The sequence below is a fragment of the Bradysia coprophila genome, chromosome IV (genome assembly GCF_014529535.1).
Source record: "Bradysia coprophila strain Holo2 chromosome IV, BU_Bcop_v1, whole genome shotgun sequence".
In the NCBI taxonomy this organism is placed as follows: Eukaryota; Metazoa; Arthropoda; class Insecta; order Diptera; family Sciaridae; genus Bradysia; species Bradysia coprophila.
In genome coordinates, this window is record NC_050738.1 from 7,577,890 (window position 1) to 7,593,179 (window position 15,290).

The following is a 15,290-nucleotide window of genomic DNA, read 5'->3' on the forward strand; positions in this document are numbered from 1 at the left end:
GTCAATTACGCTGAACGAATAGGGAGGACATTGATGAGCAAGACATTCTATTATATAGTTTTTGTGGTTAGGCCGTGAAAATCAATTTTTCATACATAGGACCCGAAAAGTGCCACTTCGTAATGTTACTATTACTACTGTCAGTACTAATTTAGTTCCCTACAATCCCACAACCTTCTTACTAAACACAAGAGACGGATCAATTGGAAAATCGATAAAAAATACAATTATTAAACGTAAAACTTGTGCAGAATCAGCAACAGCTGAACACCTCCAGCTGGTCGACAAAGACAATACCTTTGTATCGAAAAAAAACTCAAAGAGCTACACAAATACGTTAAGGGCATCTATATGTGCGTATATAACACGTATGACTGTAGTAAACTAGTTGTTTAGAATGTGTTTTGATTGTATATTATACAAGTAGAGTGTGTTTGTTGATCAGCTGGTGAAGTTCATCTGTTGCTGATTCTGCACAAGCTTTACAATTAATAATTGTACCTAGAAAATCCTATGAAAACTAGAACATCTTTCGACTAAACTTCAACAATGGGACAAGTGGGTTTGCCAAAAAAAATAGGCTAGCTTGCTTTAAGTTTTCAGAATTTTTCATTAATCTCATGTGAAACTAATTTTTTTTCTGGAAAATGCAAAATCATTTTTTTATGAACAAATTAAAAGTCAAATATCCTTTTTTTCCTTTCTTTGAATACCAACAAATTGTGGAACAAAATGGCGTCGATATAGGGATTTTCCCAAAAAGTAACCTGGAAAATCAGGAAAATTCATAAACTTTGAGTTTACATCACACCGTCATTTCGAAATCGATTTCATTAAATGAAGTCTGCGGAAAGGAACTAAGTCAATCTTTCCGAAAGGCCCTCATGAAATCGATTTCGAATTGACGGTGTGATGTGAACTCAAACTTTAGGAATTTTCCGTGTCACATTTTAGGAAAATTGCTGTATTGACGCCATTTTGTTTCACATGAAAAAAAGTTGTTAAATTTCGAAGACATTTTTTCACGTTCGGTAGATATTCGATTTTAATTTTTTTTAAATGAACAGCTTTTCCGGCCGGAAAAGCAATTTTCCATTTTCCAAAACGAAATTAGTTTCACAGTTGTTCATGCTCAATCATAAAAAACAAAGAAAACAATCCAACAAATTAAAGCGAGCGTATTGACACAAGAGACTAAATTAAACTGTTGATGCTCTTTGTCGATGATATATGATTAAAATTTGATATCTCGTTTGAGGAAAACGATGGGGTTGATCAATGATACCAAACAATCGTCAGATATTTTTCATCTTCACATTTTTATTAATTCGTTTTTGGTTGTTTATTTCTATAATTTATATATAGTTTACTGGTAATAATTTTTATATACAAAATTTCCATACGTAATTTTTTTATGAACAATTATAATTTTACAAATTCAACAGAAACACCGTCTAATTAGCACTACGCATGACAAATTTATAAAATATTATAAAAATTATTTTTAATTCGTTTTTCACGTTCTTGTTTCTACTATTTATACTGTTGCAATATGGTTTTATACTTTCAAATAACATTGATGCAGGGTTTACATTTTCATTATTTTATTGATATGACTACAGTTTTTTTCTCTAAGTTTTCTAAGTTTTATAAACAGAAACTTGCGGAAAAATTCTCTCTACAGATTTATTTTCTTATTTAAATTCAGCTGCACTGAAAATCAATAACTCTAATAGTTGTCTGACCTCAATATCAAGTTTTTTATATACAAAACTAAAGTCTCTTAGCAAAATATTTTCATTTTTTTTATTTTTCCGACGAAAAGTTTTAACATTTTCTGTTTGCAAGTGGAGATATAAAACATTCTAATGTTTACTGAGCACCTTAAGATGATTTCCCAATTTAAATATTCAAATACGTTCATTATGAAATCTTGGAATTTTATTATTCTTCATAAAAAACATCGACAATCGAAAACAATTTTGCCAAACAACGTCACTCACGATGGAAGTGGTATGCATAAGATTTCATTGTTATTATGTTGGCTTAGTCTCCGTACTAAGAAAACTTGGTTCGTTGTTCACTTTATTATGTTCTCGCAAAGCTTTCAGTTTAAAAGAGGAAAATATTTTGTGAAAATATGTTTGCTTCAGGTTAATAGTTTGTCGTACAGAGTATATTACGAAGCTTACTGAAGATATTGCAGCTTTGAAGTTAACCTGAAACGCTTTAGAATAATCCTATTGACTGTAAAGTTTTGCAGATTCGAAATTTCCGCGCCTATAATGAGCTCTGTATTCTTTTATTCAATTTACTGGAGGTGAGATGTAGGGAAAAGATAAAATTTTTGACTCTAGCCCGACAGGGATACGAATTAAACAAGCACTTGGGTTGAGCCTTTACTAATTTTTGGCAGGAAATAGACAGTGGCGCGGGTATACCGATTTTACCAAAAACATCATTAATTGTCTCATGCATTTTTTTGTTTCTAATTTCGGGCAATTCGGCGGGAACGGCTAACGAGACAGGTATGGCCGGACATCTCTATACACTTTCATTTTCACTTCTAATCAGGTTTTATTTTTGACAAAACGCCTACCCATATTTTCTTGAATTTTTTCATATTTTCCAAGATTTTCCTAAATTTTTACAGAATTTTCTTTTTTGGGAAAATTTGGAAAAATTGGGGAAAATACTGGAAAATCCAGAAAAATTGAGGGAAATATTTTCCAAAAATGGTCACTGCTTTTAAGACATGAAAATGTAAAACTTCTATTCATAATTCGACACATTTTGTTGGATGAATTAATTGTAATAGATTTTAGGTCAAAACTACAATCTCTTTGAAAAGTTCTATTAGCGTCGATAGAAGCTTCGACCATCAATCACACTTAGACATTTGATTAAAAAGGATGAACATTTTAAAACAATTTCTTGATGAAGACCGTATTTAATCAATAAATAATGAAGATAGTCTGGTGCGAGTTGTCCTTTCGCTCATAGTGAATGTAAAAAGCGATTGTATGGTTGATTATCGTATGTGGGTCGGCCACGAACTCGAATCGCAATGTTGCCAAGCTGGAATCGACCTGGTTTGGGCCAGGGAGCCGCCGTCAGCTAAAACTTCTTTCGGCTTTATAAAATTGAATTTTGATCCGAATTGAGTGGAAAAAAAATCTTGTGTTCCTTAAACCTTTCTGGATACGAGAAAAATATAAGTGCGTGAAAAAGTATGCAGGTAGCGCTGTAATTCAAGATGGCGCCCATCAATACAAAAAAGTGTGCAAATCTGGAAAATCCGGTAAATGCTTTTTTTAAAGTAATTAATATTTTTTATTTTTAACATAAAATTGACACCATTCGGGATAATTTCTCCCATGGAACCATGTCAAAAATATTTCATTTTATATTTTTAAATAAATTTTCAAAAATCAAAATTTCATAGAGCGAAAAGAAGTGTTAGGCAACGTCGGCCCCCTAGACCAAACCAGGCCGATCCCAGCTTGGCAACATCGCGATTTGAGTTACTGGTCGATCCATCTACGATAATCAACCATAAAATCGCTTTTTACATTCAATATGAGCGAAACGGTTTTTTTGGACAACTCGCACTTGACTAAGAGTTTGAACCTGTAGGATTTTTGGAGAAAAAGGAACAGAGTCATCAGCCACTAGCAGCTGACAGTTTCCCTTCATTACACTTTTGTTGCATGAATCCATCGTTTAAAATTTATAAGTCGAATTAACCAGCTAGACTGCATTTGGCAAACATTTCTATTGGAATCAAAAACTCGCCAATCTCCTTAATGGATGCTCCGTCTTCTATGTATTAAACAATAGAATATCATTCACCATAGACCAGAAAAGAAAACTCAATCTCTCAAAACTTTTACGTTCAATTCATGCAAATTCCAGTTAGGTAACAATCCGAGCTTTTTAAGTTTATTGTACGAATATTTTACATATATAGAACGATAATATGCCACTTAACTTTGGTAATTCTAATTAATTTTTTTTTTGTTCTTTTTTCAGATTTTTTTTTTCGTTTTTGTTTACTGACCTAAATGCTGCACGATAAAGATTTCTATTTTAAAATGGTTGTGAAGGTATGGGTATCTACAAATTTCTCAGACTTATCTAAAATGTAAATCTATTTTAATTACAAAGTCTCACAATTTTGCTTAATATATTTACATCGTCTTGATCTACTTAAATCAATTGTTTTTCTTCATCTACTTTCATAGAAACTTACAATTCTAATAAGGCACTTGAAATAATTTCAAAAGAAGAAAATAAAAACTTGAAGAAAAAGACGAAAAACGATAATTTTTTTAAAAGTATTTACACAAATTGTATCCCCTACATCGCACATTAAATCATTGCCAGTCCATTCAATGCTATCAATAGCACTAAAACATTAATTTTAACGATGCTTGCGAAAGACGTCGGTGAACTCATTTTGTATTCCATGTCATCCACCAGAACATCATGACCTTTGGTATAGAACTGGTGAATATCGCTTATCTGCAAATTGAAATCATGAATTCAATAAATAACCGTATAATTTCAGGGCATGACGAAAAAAAAAACAATTTTAAATTTTCCATTTTTTGCGGTTGTCTACAATCGTTCTAAATCTCATAAAACTTGATTTATTCGAAAATGGTTTTTCTCTTTAAATTCTTGTTACCAATGTTATAAATGTTTGCAAGAAAATATTATTGAATGTTCAATGTTCACTTTTACACAGCCTCCCCTCAGTGTGCTGAGAATAGGTACTACTACATACACTTTATCTCCTACACCAGCCACCCGTTTTTATAGAATAGAATAGAATTGAATTCAAGGGGTTTCGCATTTTTTCCCTTTCTATCTCTCTCTCTCTCTCTCTTTGTTAAGTACGTTAGTGCAATTACCTCATTCCACCCATAACGGTTTTTTGCTTGTACAATGGCTTCGTACACAGAATTATGCTCCAATCCACGAATAACATGGGACATTAGAAAATGGTTTCCACTGGTCCTTGTTACTGTTGGTATGAGAATAATATCTTGCCATTTACCTGGATGCTGGTACGATTCATTCATCTACAAATTGAAATCATGAAATCAATATAAATCAATATGGGAAAACCGGACAATATCTCTAGCAATACAATAACAAAAAAATAATTAATTTTTTGTTGTTGATGTTGTGCATTGTGCCCGTCCATGTGCAGGCTATCGAAACCTTTTAGACATTTTTTTTTTCAAATTCTCTGAATAAAGTTTTAATCAATTTTCTATCAAGCTTCTATTCATTCACGTTTTAGCAATAGACATTTAATAATCATTTGTTCATGCGGAGGGGGAAACAATGCGAGCAAATAGTGGTATACAAGTACAGGGAGAGAATTATGAAAATCGACTATTTCAATTTCATTCTTCCATTCATGCTACTCATTCCACATGCGATATCGATGTTATTCTATACATAACACATACAGCGAACGTCAGTAAAATTTAGTGGGAAATTTACTTCAGCTGATTGTCAGTTGGTCCACTCATACAAAAACAAAAGTTCTTTTTCGTCTTTCTACGGTTTTCCCACGACCACTATTCCACCTGCCTAATCAAGTATAATAAGATTTGTTTGTTTGTTTGGGCCAGCTGAAAACCAGCTGAGTCAGATTTCTCACTAAATTTTACTGACGCCCACTGTTTGTATAAGCGTCGTGAAGTCGGTCTTTTGTGGTAACACATGTGGAATGAGTATAAAAAATTTGATTGAAATTGTCGGTAGCATTGGCAATGGTACAAATTAATAACAGAAAATAAACACCAAAATAGGTGACGAACAGGAGAAAATATTTCCATCTCTTGGTGTACTATATTTCCTTTCCCTAGAGTACGTTTTCCTTCTATTGGCCTCTATTTCCTTTGATTTGTGCTATTCTCATTTGATCGCTTTTACGCTTTGTTATACTATGCTATTGAGTGCTGTGCTATTTCTAATAAGAAAATAAGGATTAATAGGAGGGAAAACGGATGAATCGAAAAAATAGACTTCGATGGAAATTGGTGGTACAGGATTTGCTCACGTCGTCTACCCCTTGATTCATACTTTTGTTTTGTGACTTTTAGAAGGGGGAAGATGAAATGCATTATGTTTGAAATTTGTATTCCGGTTTTATGAAGATGGTCGGTCGTCGACGCAAAAAATTTAATTAAATTCTTAAAATATTTCGTAATTAATTGAAACTTTTAAGAATATAATTTAAATCGCAAGTTCGGAGAGTTACGTATAACTATAACTACAACAACAAGAATGGAGTGAATTTACGGAATAACTCAATTCATACATCCGACATCTTTTAAGGAATACGAAGTATAAAGAACTATTGTGTCGCTTCCGCTTGTGAAATTGCAACTTAAATCGGTAAGAGTGAAATTCTTTTGTACATAACATAATTAAGTTAACATAAATAGTGACGTAGGTATTTTCTAATAATTTTCGCTTTCTTTTTCCGTTCTAACAACTCTCTACCAAAGCCAAAAATTAGACACACACGACTGCCGTAATTTGCACAAGAAATTAGTGAGAATTCTTTGGTTTAAATCTTTCACTAAGTTTCTTATACAAATTACGGCAGACGAGACGGTCCCGATTTTCATTGACAGTTGCAACCATTTCTATTTGGTATAGAAACTTACTTCATTTGACAGTTACATTTTCGTTATGAAAACTGGGATCAAAACTAAAAACTAGGATCGTGTAAGTTAAGCATTAGGGTGCTCAATTTGACAAGTCTGTAAAAGTTTCGGGATTTCAAATCGAAATAAAATAAATATTTGAAATATTTGTCATGACAAAACATGAAATCCTATGGAAATTGATTTTGTTGCCTTGCGGCCCGAAAATGCATCATTACCGTGTAAGCCAGTTTTTTGCATTTTCTGGGCCTTCGGCCCACACACCTCATGCTCCAGTGAGACAGTAATGCTAACTGCTAACGAAATGCGGCACTGTTTTGCTGGCGAAATGCGGCACTGTTTTGCTGGCGAAATGCGGCACTGTTTTGCTGGCAAATGTCCTGTTTCGACGTTAGGGATATATTCCTCGCTTTCGGCTCGAAATACAAGCTTCCCACACGCGTAAGAATTACCAGAACGAAAATAGTTTTGAAAGGTAGCGAGAGAATTTTATTGAGAAGATTTTATTACTGAGCAACGATAACTGAAATAAGACAAAAGATTGGTTAAGGCCAAGTGAAGGTGTTTACTATCGCAAAAATTGTAAACAAATTCACCTGGCCTTAAGTTGCTCTGCGAAAAAAGTGTAAATTTTGAGGCTCGAAATTCGAAATATTTCTCGATTTGTTTTAAAATATGTTTTTGTCATCTGTTAGCTGCAACGACGACTAAAAAAAGAAAAAAAGCAATGAGCTCTAACAAATGTTGTTTTGAATATCAAAATTCAAGTTAACACAAATGAAGTAAAAGATTTCATATCGAACATTACATGACTTTAATTAAAAGAGATAGCAGATGATATCCGACAACTGACATCCGACAAGCGCCCATTTAGCGCTTACGAAAGGAAAGCTTGTTAAATGGCTTTGAGCCATCAGTCGGCTTATTATGCGACTTTGTATTTATGGACTTTGACAACAGCTAAAAATGTTGGTATGGAGCAAACAGTTGCCACAGTAATATAAGTTCTAAATGTATTTATCAATTAATTCAGTTTATGTAATTCTCGGTTTAGACTCATTATCAAACACATTCACTTCTAATCGGAACGTACGTAACTCACTAATTAAAAATCGTTAGTTTAGTTTAGGGCTCGGAACAGTTTGTTCTGACCTGATCTGAAATCTGAAAATGACGAATCTGAACTTTTCAGATCAGATCAGATCAAGCTTGAATGTAATCTGATCTGATCTGGAAAATTCAGATTGGCATTTTCAGATTTCAGATCAGATCAGATTGATCTGATTCAATGCCTATGTTCGTTCTAGGGAAGACCTGACACGTTTAACGAAATGTGAAAGAGGTATTCCTATATCAAAAAAGCCGACTTGCACGCTTTTCTTTTTCTCAACCGTTTCAATTATTTGTCGATTTCACAATAGGCATGTTTTTTGTTGACGGTTTCTCCACTTGTCAGCAATTTTCCTATAGCTGTAGCTGAATATGGTGCTTTTATAGTTTTAAATATAAAACTTCAATAAACGACCGTGTTAAGCAATGAAAATGAAGGTGTCGCTTTTGTAGTTTTCAGTATAAACTAGTACTGCGTGACCTGCTAATAATTGCAAATCGTAGTTCGCTTTATGTATTATTGATTCATAGAGAAGACATTAAATTCGTTTTATGCAATTCAGTGATGATTGCAACTTACGTAGCTGTGTGCAATGTTATATGAACGTATTTTATCGCACTAGTGCGATAATGGATTTGCAAGGGACTTTATCGCACTAGTGCATTAAAAGCAACGTGTTTCTGACGTCGATATTTATTTGATTTTCTTAATTGCATAAAACGTTGTATCCAACACGAATCGTATGACGGTATATTATCGCACACGATGTCTTGTCAACCTCTTGTTACATAAATAACTATTAAACAATTGTGAATCCCAAAGTGTCAACAATATTTTCTATAACTCTTTCAGTAATGTTTGAAGTGAAAATGTAAAAAGAACCTACCGCTTCAACAGATTTCAGATCAGATTCAGATTGATCTGTTCAAGATTTTCAGATTCCAGATCAGAATCAGATCAGATTAAAATTTTCAGATCAGATTAAGATCTGAAAAATTTCAGTTCAATCTGAAAAAAAATCAGATTGATCTGATCTGTTCCGAGCCCTAGTTTAGTTGAAATCAAAATAATTGCACAGCTATGGTATACGTAATGTACACAGTATATATACAGTAGTTGCACACTGCGTTATTCTCGTTAAACATGCCGTTTCATAAAATGAATTATAATAAATAATTACAAAAACCATGCACGCACATAACATAGGTACTTTCGTACACATAATATAGAACGGAAATTTAAAATTTACCATTAATCGCCTGTATAACAGCCGAACTGTATAAAATATTTGATAGAAATGCATATTATAGTTTAGTGTGTAAAACATATCAAATTCGAGCATAAAAACCTTCATCAAGTGGTGGTATACTTTCAACGCTCCACGTTAAATTATAATATTCTAATGCACCGCTGAATGTTGGCGAAATAAACTCAGCTGGACCTGGTCGACCTGATATTTCGATGTATTTTTTCGTTCGCCCCAATGCATTATCGGCAACACAGCTAAAATTAATATTTCAATTGCTAATTTAGTTTTGTGTGAGGTTAATAGATGAAATTCGTAATTTATTAGCACTTTGCGGTACACAGACATACCGTACTTTATAGCTATGTCACACTAAAATGCATAATTAATTGTTTAGTCGGCTTGAATGTGCCATTTAGCGAACGTTTTTAGAGTGATATGTGCTTTAAAGTGGACATATTTAAACGGGCTTAAAGCTTTACGTCTGTTCATAAAAGCCGTTAAGTACCCGTTTTACGATACGATCATGAAAAGGTACATTCCGAATGTATTTACCTGTAATTTCCGAAGTCGGATGTCTGAAAATTCTTAATCGCCAGCACATGTCTCTCCCCTTTCGATGTCATAGACCGTCGATCAGTTGGGTCCAATAAAAATGAATTTTGATACCACATCATCTGGAACGAATTTCATTAGTTTATCGTCCAACGTGTGTGTGTACAGAACGGTGCAATACGTTTTTTTGGAATACTCACATCGGATGTTACATCACCATGAATTATGCACGCCAATTCAATATCATATCCTTCACTGGCGTGTACCCATGATTTTTCAACGGTTATTTCGGGGGGAGCTGTAACCAATAATATTGTTTTGGGTATGTGAGTGTGGAGGAAAAATATGTTAACGTGTTGGCTCACTGCACTCGAAAGCATTATATAGAACTATCAGGGTGAGTGTGGTTGGATTGTTAATTTAATGGAATAATAGCGGTGGAAAATTAATTTTCGGATAATGAAATTTATAATTAAGAATTCCAAAAAACAATTTTGGCGTGGATTATAGAAGGATGTCATTGATTGTGGATTGATCTGTTGGTTGCCATGTCTATATAAATCATAATCGGGGGAGCTTAAAAGCAAAACATTTTCGGTCAACGAAAATTGATTTTTCTTGTTACACAAACGTATCAATTACTACGGGGCTCAGAAGCTCTTTGGCTCATTATCACAAAGAGGTATTCCTTGTAAGTTGAGGAAACTGTGAACGTCTGTCCCCATACTTTGCCCATAAGCCTTTTGCATGAAATCAGTACATCTTAGAAATTGCGCATAGCGCAATTACGAAGCCCCGTACGACGTTCCTTTCAAATGTAACATAAATTTCGAATTGATCTAAAATTTTAATTTATTGAGTATAAATACGCATAGGACAACATTCTATTCAGTGGTCGACTACCTTACAAATAAAACGAAAATTAGCAAAATCCGATCCAATTACTCGAGTTTTATTACACTTAGGGCCGAGCAGCCTTTTACTTCTAGGGCCCTAACTCACGGTCCATTCAACCGATTTTAATGAACTTTTTTTCCTGAATTGGTATCGAAAATACCTATCGTTTGCCGTTTCATTTACATTTCCATAGTTTATTTTGCTGTAGATATCTCCAACAGACCTTAAAACTCTTAGGCGGCAATAACTCACGAGGAGCCGACTCGAACATGCACATCTTCGAACCTAGCCTCACTATTTCAACTAAATTTCAAAGAAAAAAATTTTTGAAATCGGATTTGATTTGCTCAAGATATTGACGTGACGGACAGACAGAATTTTTATTGCTGATTCGTTATCTATGAACGTAGACCCTTACCGTCTGCTTCGAATTCCATCAATTACACACGGCATCGTAATCCTATAAGCCCCTTTGTACTTCGTACGGGGCTAAAAATGTTTTCGAAAATCTCCGTAACATTTTTCCTTTGTCTTTTTATAATTTTTAACGCCAGACGGAATAAAAAGAATTTCTGGAATGTTGAAAAGAATTTTCTCGTATCTGCGGTCATTTTCATCGCATTCTCTTGATAGTGTTAATGATGAAATCGTAAACTTTTGCGGAAGTATTTAGTTTAGTTTCTGCGGTGGTTTATTTGTACTTCGTGTTAAAGTACAGTGCTTCTTCAATGGATCTCTACAACGAACAGTATTTTACCACTGGTAAATATGTATAAAACAGTGCTCCACTTGTAGCCTCAACAGTTTAAATAGAATATAGAACATGGGTAAAATATTTGTAAGGTAAGAACGCCTACTTCTAGAGAAACCAGCCCAAGTTTATTTTAAAACTCATAAACGATAATTGTTGTAAATACCAAACTTCGAATATGAAATCAGAAACCAAGTAAATTTTTGGTTTCTGAGAAATTTTCCATTCTTATGCATAAAATGAAATGCGAAATATAATTCAAAACGTTTTGAAATTTTACAGCGGCGGTGACGTACACTTTATGTTCCTCTGAATATAATATGAATATTTCATGATGGTTCTGGCAATATTTCAAAGCTGTATTTCGTTGAACCAATTACGTAGAACGTAGAACTAAATTTTTGTTTATTCTCGTTCGGGAATTTCTACGAACCACCAAAACATAACGAGTCCTGTTTTTCCATTTACTTAATTAATTGTGTAATAGAAAAAATATTTTTAACCAAAACACCTTCCACATCAGTGAACTGGTTAGATTTTAATGTACGATTTTGCGAGTGCAGTAAAAAAATATTTGTTTCGGTATATTGAACACCTGATGGACACATCATCAGTGCCGGAGGTATTTTTTTTGTAATAAACTCACTACAACATACAGTGGACGACTTTCAAATAAGTGGCGTATTTCGTTTCAGTTGTTTTTCAGCTGATCCACTCATACAAACAATCATACAATGTCAAGTACAATGTGTTAACTTTTGTTAAAACGAGTGAACATTGAACGCGCATGCGCGTGCTAATGGTAATACCGTTTAAAGACATAAAGCCATATTTGTTTGTATTAGTAGATCAACTGAAAAACGTTAAAACAAAATACGCCACTTATTTTAAAGTCGTCGACTGTATGAATTTGATTTTATTAAAACGAAAATTTCTACCTCAATTGACTTGACTATAATCTAAAAACAAATCTATCGATACCATAATTTTGAAAATGTCGGACGAGTAATGCATTTTACGTGCATACAAATTCGAGGAATATTGTCGAATCGGATTTGTTTGTCGGTGTGGTCGCATTGTGTGGTTGCTATTTACGATAACAGAAAGTGATTTTAAAACGACCAACAAATTCGCGTCTGTTGAAATCGATTACATATTTCACTCTGCGCGAATTACCAAACAATTTTATTTCATTCTGTCTCGTTATTTTATGTTAGCTAAGTACAAGTACATACTAACACACAATCTCGACGTTTTCAATATCTTGAATAGAAGTTTTCGATAAATATATTTACGAAGTGTCGATTCCGCAAATAACTAGCGTACTGTGGTAATAAAATATGACAAATTTTATCGATTGACAAAAACGTTTTTGGATCAGTTAACTGGACAATGCGTGGAGTGGTTAAGATTTTGGTTTTGCCCATGGGGACAGGATAACTTTTCTGAATTTCGCCTAACCAAAGTCAATGTCATATTAAAAATCGGTTTTTCGTACGTGTTGTGTGATTTACCTCATTTTCTCCATAAAATAAGCCATAAGAAAATTGCGTTTTGTTGACGAATAGTTGAATTTAATTTGTAGTGAGAAAAGTGCAGCACTTTCTTTCCCTTAGGGGAGAAAATAGAACTTTTCTCACATGAACTGTCACTTTGTTTATGTTTTCAAAAATGGTATGGTGAGTCGATGTTTTTGTTTCGTGCAGAAAAACGGTAAATCACACTTTGCACATATGAAAAACATTGTGCTCATCTCTAGCGAAAAATCACTTTTGTTGGAATTTCCTATTTTCTCCCATCGGTAAACAAATAACTATTGACCGCTCCTCCTCAATGACATTATTTTCTGTCATTTTATGGGTAACAATTGTCCCTCAGCGCCACTGAATGTGTGCACATATAATTGCCTGAATAATTCTGTTGATGAGCCTATGTTTGGAGTTCCACAGATTTACCTCGTCAAAGGAGGCACTAGAGGCGAAACTTTGATACTAGACGGTTGCTGAGAAGTAAAAAGTTTGTTAAGGACTTGCCAAACAAATGGTATTTAAAACGCACGTGTTTCCTTACACAAACGAGTCTGTTGTGAATATAAATTAAGATAAATGAATCGAAGTCATGTTTTTATAGCACGTTATATGTAAATAATGTACAGAACATTGGTAAATAATTGGCAGTATCCCAAATTTAGAAAGTTCATGGCACAATTTTTTTACTCAATAGTTACAGAGCCCTACTTACTACCTTAAGCTCTCTAGCTTTTTTTTTTAAATCGTGATTTTCTTCTGTACATAAGTATAGTAAACGTTAAACATTTCCGATGTCGGGGTAATATATTTCGAAAAGACAATATCAGCCGATACGAAATACTGTGCGATTACTCTTTATATAGTTCGGGGTTGATTTGCAAAAATGAACTGATTTTATTGTCACGTTTTTTCTATCTCTCTCCCAGATTTGTGTTGCAACAGACAATGCATAAAATACCAGGAAAATGGATCGCTCCTTTTTTTGTTGTAATCCCAATTGACGTTCCCATTCCGAGTACAACTGTATGTTAAGCTATCAAACAAACGGTGAATGATTGCTTCAATAACAGATAAATCCAAAAGCAATTCTACAGACTCGGTGAAATTAGAGTGTTTGATTCGATACAAGGATCCCTTATATATATATATATATATGTTCATAATTGTTTTCAGAGTTTATGGATATTGTGTCTTTATGTAAATTAGGATGAAGAGCTTTTAGCATTTCTGCTGAACATGGATGGAACGTCCAGAATTAATAGTTTTGTCTGTGTCTATCAATTTGTATTGCACCAATTTTAAGTTGTTGAGTGATGCGAGGCTCAAAAGACGCATTATATAGACGAGAGAATGAATATATATTATAAGCTATTGATAGTAGTGCTGTTGCCAAGCTTATAAGCCTACATTAAGACTGTTTAAACACCTTACCTAAGTTCAAATGGCACTCAAAGCCATTGAGTTCGTTTTATTTCAATAACAACGGTGCTACAAATAATGCATAATATATTGATTCACGGTTGTGTTCATACACTTTGTGTGTGACCTAAATGTAACACATTCGGTACTGATGATAATAAATTAATTATTAACGTAAAATACCAAATAATCTAGAACATTTCGTCTACAACGGGATCGCAGTGCCGATTAGTTCGAAACACATTTACATGAATTTTTAATGAAATGGAACAATTTAGCGAAGCTAAGTGTTTCTGTACGTTGTCCATAAGTTACCAACGCAGGTTGATTGATGAACATAAATAATCGAGTCTGGTCCGTAAAACAAACAATAAGGTGTCAAGGTCAGACATGAACAATAAACAAATTTTTGATTTATGTTCTGTCCACCAATCATGTTGTTTACACTACCTTAGACGAATAAGATATTTGTTTTGGCACCTTTGTTTTCGAGTAGTAAGAGAGCGCTAGCGAGTACACGCAATGTGTATTATATCAGCCAACTTATACTGTAGAGAAATCAAATGTAATATATTGGTGAAGAGTCAAGCACAACCGACTTTCTTTCGACACAACGGTTTCTCTGCCATATAAGTTGTATCATAATATACCTCAATCATTTTTCGTTTTTTTTTTTGTAATAATATAGCATACCGTTGCCCAATTATAGACTGATAAGCATGCAGATTCTCAGTCTATCAGTTCAATCGAACTTACACAAAATCGTTAAGTTGATATCCATAGACACTGGTTCTCTGACTCCATTATCAGCAGCGCACTGGTAGACTCCAGCATGATGGCGATCAACACGGTCCAGAATTAGAGTTGAGCTATCCGACAAATGCGTAGTACTGGAATATATGTCCTAAATAACAGAAAAATTATGTGAATCGAATGGATTCAATTAAACGTTTTTAGTACTGCCATAGTATGAGGGCATTGGGTTCTTTGGAGGATTACTATGTCAGGTCCAGGTAGCTCAATCGGTGGAGCTGTGGATTCACATCCCTTATGTCACGGGTTCGAAACGCGTGTCAGACATAGGGTTTTT

At 33.9% G+C, this 15,290-nt stretch overlaps 1 protein-coding gene across 1 annotated transcript in view; it reads right to left on the reverse strand.

Moving 5' to 3' along the window:
• Positions 1-2,965: 2,965 nt before the first annotated feature.
• Positions 2,966-15,290, reverse strand: part of LOC119066099 (uncharacterized J domain-containing protein C3E7.11c) — an 85,763-nt gene continuing 73,438 nt past the window's right edge. The window contains exons 8-14 of the mRNA XM_037168371.1: positions 14,957-15,104; positions 9,805-9,902; positions 9,605-9,726; positions 9,152-9,306; positions 9,053-9,078; positions 4,917-5,087; positions 2,966-4,524 (exon numbers count right to left, since the gene is read on the reverse strand). Coding sequence (XP_037024266.1) covers positions 4,372-4,524; positions 4,917-5,087; positions 9,053-9,078; positions 9,152-9,306; positions 9,605-9,726; positions 9,805-9,902; positions 14,957-15,104 — 873 coding nt within the window. The 3' untranslated portion in view covers positions 2,966-4,371. The remainder of the gene's footprint in view (positions 4,525-4,916; positions 5,088-9,052; positions 9,079-9,151; positions 9,307-9,604; positions 9,727-9,804; positions 9,903-14,956; positions 15,105-15,290) is intronic.